Raw genomic sequence first — 2,370 nt, 5'->3', positions numbered from 1 at the left:
TTCTGTGATCAAAGCTGAATTTTCAGCATCATTACTCCAGTCTCATGATCCTTCAGATTTGCTCCTCAAGAAACATTTCTTATTATCAATGTTGAAAACGGTTGTGCTACTATTTTTGTTTAAACTGTGATTAATTTGAATGATTCTTTAATGAATGGAAAGTTTAAAACGGTAGCATTTATTTGAAACTTAAATATTTTATGAGATTTTACATGTTTTTACAGTCATTTTTGACCAATTTAATGCATTCTTGCTGAATAAAAGTATCAATTTATTATAAAAAAAACTAAAAACCTTTTCTTTGTGTGATAGAGTGATGATAGTCTGGAGCACCTTTCTGCTGAAGAGAGAGCCTGTCTCATGTTCCTGGAGGAGACCATCGAGTCGCTGGAGGTAGAAGACGACAGCGGTTTGTCTAACGATGAGCCTGATCGCCCAACTAATGGCATGAAAGATAAAACTGCTCAGCGGACGTCCATCTACCAGAACAAATCTGATGGTAAGCAATAGCAGAATAAATTAAAGTACCTTTAAAGATGGTCTGTTTGAATAATGGCTCATAAATGTTCTCCTTCAGAGCTATCAGCCCACGAGGACCCAAACAAAGCGATTGGAAGAGATTGTAAACCATCTCAGAAGTACCTTGTGCCAACTCCTTTACTCCTTGCCAGTGGGAATGCAAAGATAGTCAGCAAACCAATGGAATCATCTCCCAAAGAAGCACCTGTGGCATTTATTGATGCACCTGATGGGTTTAGATCAAGCCCTGACCTTCAACAACCTGGAAGGACAGTTTCCGAAGAAGCTGCTTCAAAAGTAGCACCTGCCAAACCAAGAATTGGACTATCAAGTGATGTGGTGGACTTGCCACCTTCGTTCACACCTGAACCTCCAGTTAGAACAAGTTTGCCTAGTGAATCGAAAACCAAAGATGGTGTACCTAAGAGTTTGGATGTCAAGTCTCCGCTGAAGCAGAAGAAAGATTCCTCAGAGGTGCCGCTGGAATTCATTCCTCCACCCTCAGACTTCATGGATGAACCAGCGGAGAAGATAAGCCTCTCTTATTCGCCACCACCTCCACCAGTTTACGATAAGCCACCAGAATGGATTCCCCAACTCCCCAAAATGGAGCCTCACGTTTCTGGTGGATCTGTCAAGCCAACCGAGGCGACCAAATCAGTGAGTGCAGACCCAGATACGTCAAGTGAACCATTATCCCACAATGAGGTCGAAAACCTACGCAAGAAGGTTTCCATGAAGAAAGCACCTCACTTGACTCCGTTAATGGTTGCACACCATTCTGCAGCGGACAAACCGATGACACCTTCGCCGTCTTCAGAGCATGTGCCGAAAGAGTACAGCGATCCCAAAAGCCCACCGGCTGTGGCGCCCAAACCCAAGAAGCTCCCATCGAATATCATCATCAAAAGCCACAAGGATCCGGGGACCACGCATTCCTTACTTTCTCAAACCGAGCGTGCTCAGATGGATCCGCAGAAGATCCGAATGGAGGCTCTGAAAAAATTAGGCCTGCTGAAGAACGAAGAGGTTGAAACGGGCCACGGCGTGTCTCCTTCTCATTCGCCAACATTCAGAGCTAAAAAGCCTCAGTCGCTTTGTAACCCAACAGAACCCTTTCAGGAACTGTCCAGACTTTCCGAAAGCCCCGTACCAGGGGATGTGCAACTACTAGCAGATACTCTAAAGCACCAAGATGCAAAAAGCAGGGAAGGTTCATTGAAGAAGCAACCGACAAAGTCCTATGAGATCAAAACAGCGTCACTGGAGCGCACAAGGTCTCGAACGGCCGCTGACCCTGCACCACAGACGACAAACCCAGACAGGACCCAAGTTGAGTTGTCGCCAGGTCAGTTACGAAAGAGCAGAGATCGACCTTCTTCTGTAGGGAGCACAAAGGACTTTGGTATTGGCCATCATGCTAATGATTCGACCAAATCACTCAACGCTGCTGCGGTTCAGCCAGGGAGCGATGGCCAAAAGTTGCCCCGCTCTGGAATAAGCGTGATGATCTCTCCGCACGGTAATAATGGAGAGAACCGAAGGGAAGCCTTGAAGAAACTGGGATTACTGAGGGACTAATGGATGGTGCTACTGACTTTCTCCGGTTACTCAATTCACAATTTATTCTGGGTATTAGGAACATTAGCATAGAAATGACAAATGCTGATGATACAGACTTTGAAATTGTTTGTGATGCTTTTGGATTTCGGCTTGGTGGTCGATTTGTATCTTTAGCTACCTGCTTAAGTAAGTGACACAATGTAATATTTGCACTCTCATCTAAATTGTTTTGTGAAGGCTGCATCCACATGAATTCGGATTAACCTGAAAACAGCATTTTCTGCTCTT

At 44.7% G+C, this 2,370-nt stretch overlaps 1 protein-coding gene across 1 annotated transcript; it reads left to right on the top strand.

Annotated features, from left to right (window-relative positions):
- Positions 1-312: 312 nt before the first annotated feature.
- Positions 313-2,364, top strand: LOC107580327 (specifically androgen-regulated gene protein-like; the record flags this gene model as incomplete). The annotated part of the gene is made up of 2 exons (XM_016266047.1): positions 313-499; positions 578-2,364. Coding segments are annotated over 2 exons (1,710 nt in total), but the record flags the coding sequence as incomplete, so codon positions are not given.
- Between the last annotated feature and the right edge of the window lie 6 nt (positions 2,365-2,370).

This window comes from Sinocyclocheilus grahami, unplaced genomic scaffold (assembly GCF_001515645.1).
Source record: "Sinocyclocheilus grahami isolate Dianchi unplaced genomic scaffold, SAMN03320097.WGS_v1.1 scaffold31124.1, whole genome shotgun sequence".
Taxonomy (NCBI): Eukaryota; Metazoa; Chordata; class Actinopteri; order Cypriniformes; family Cyprinidae; genus Sinocyclocheilus; species Sinocyclocheilus grahami.
Note: the sequence above shows the minus strand (reverse complement) of the source record. Positions and strands in the feature narration are given on the sequence as shown.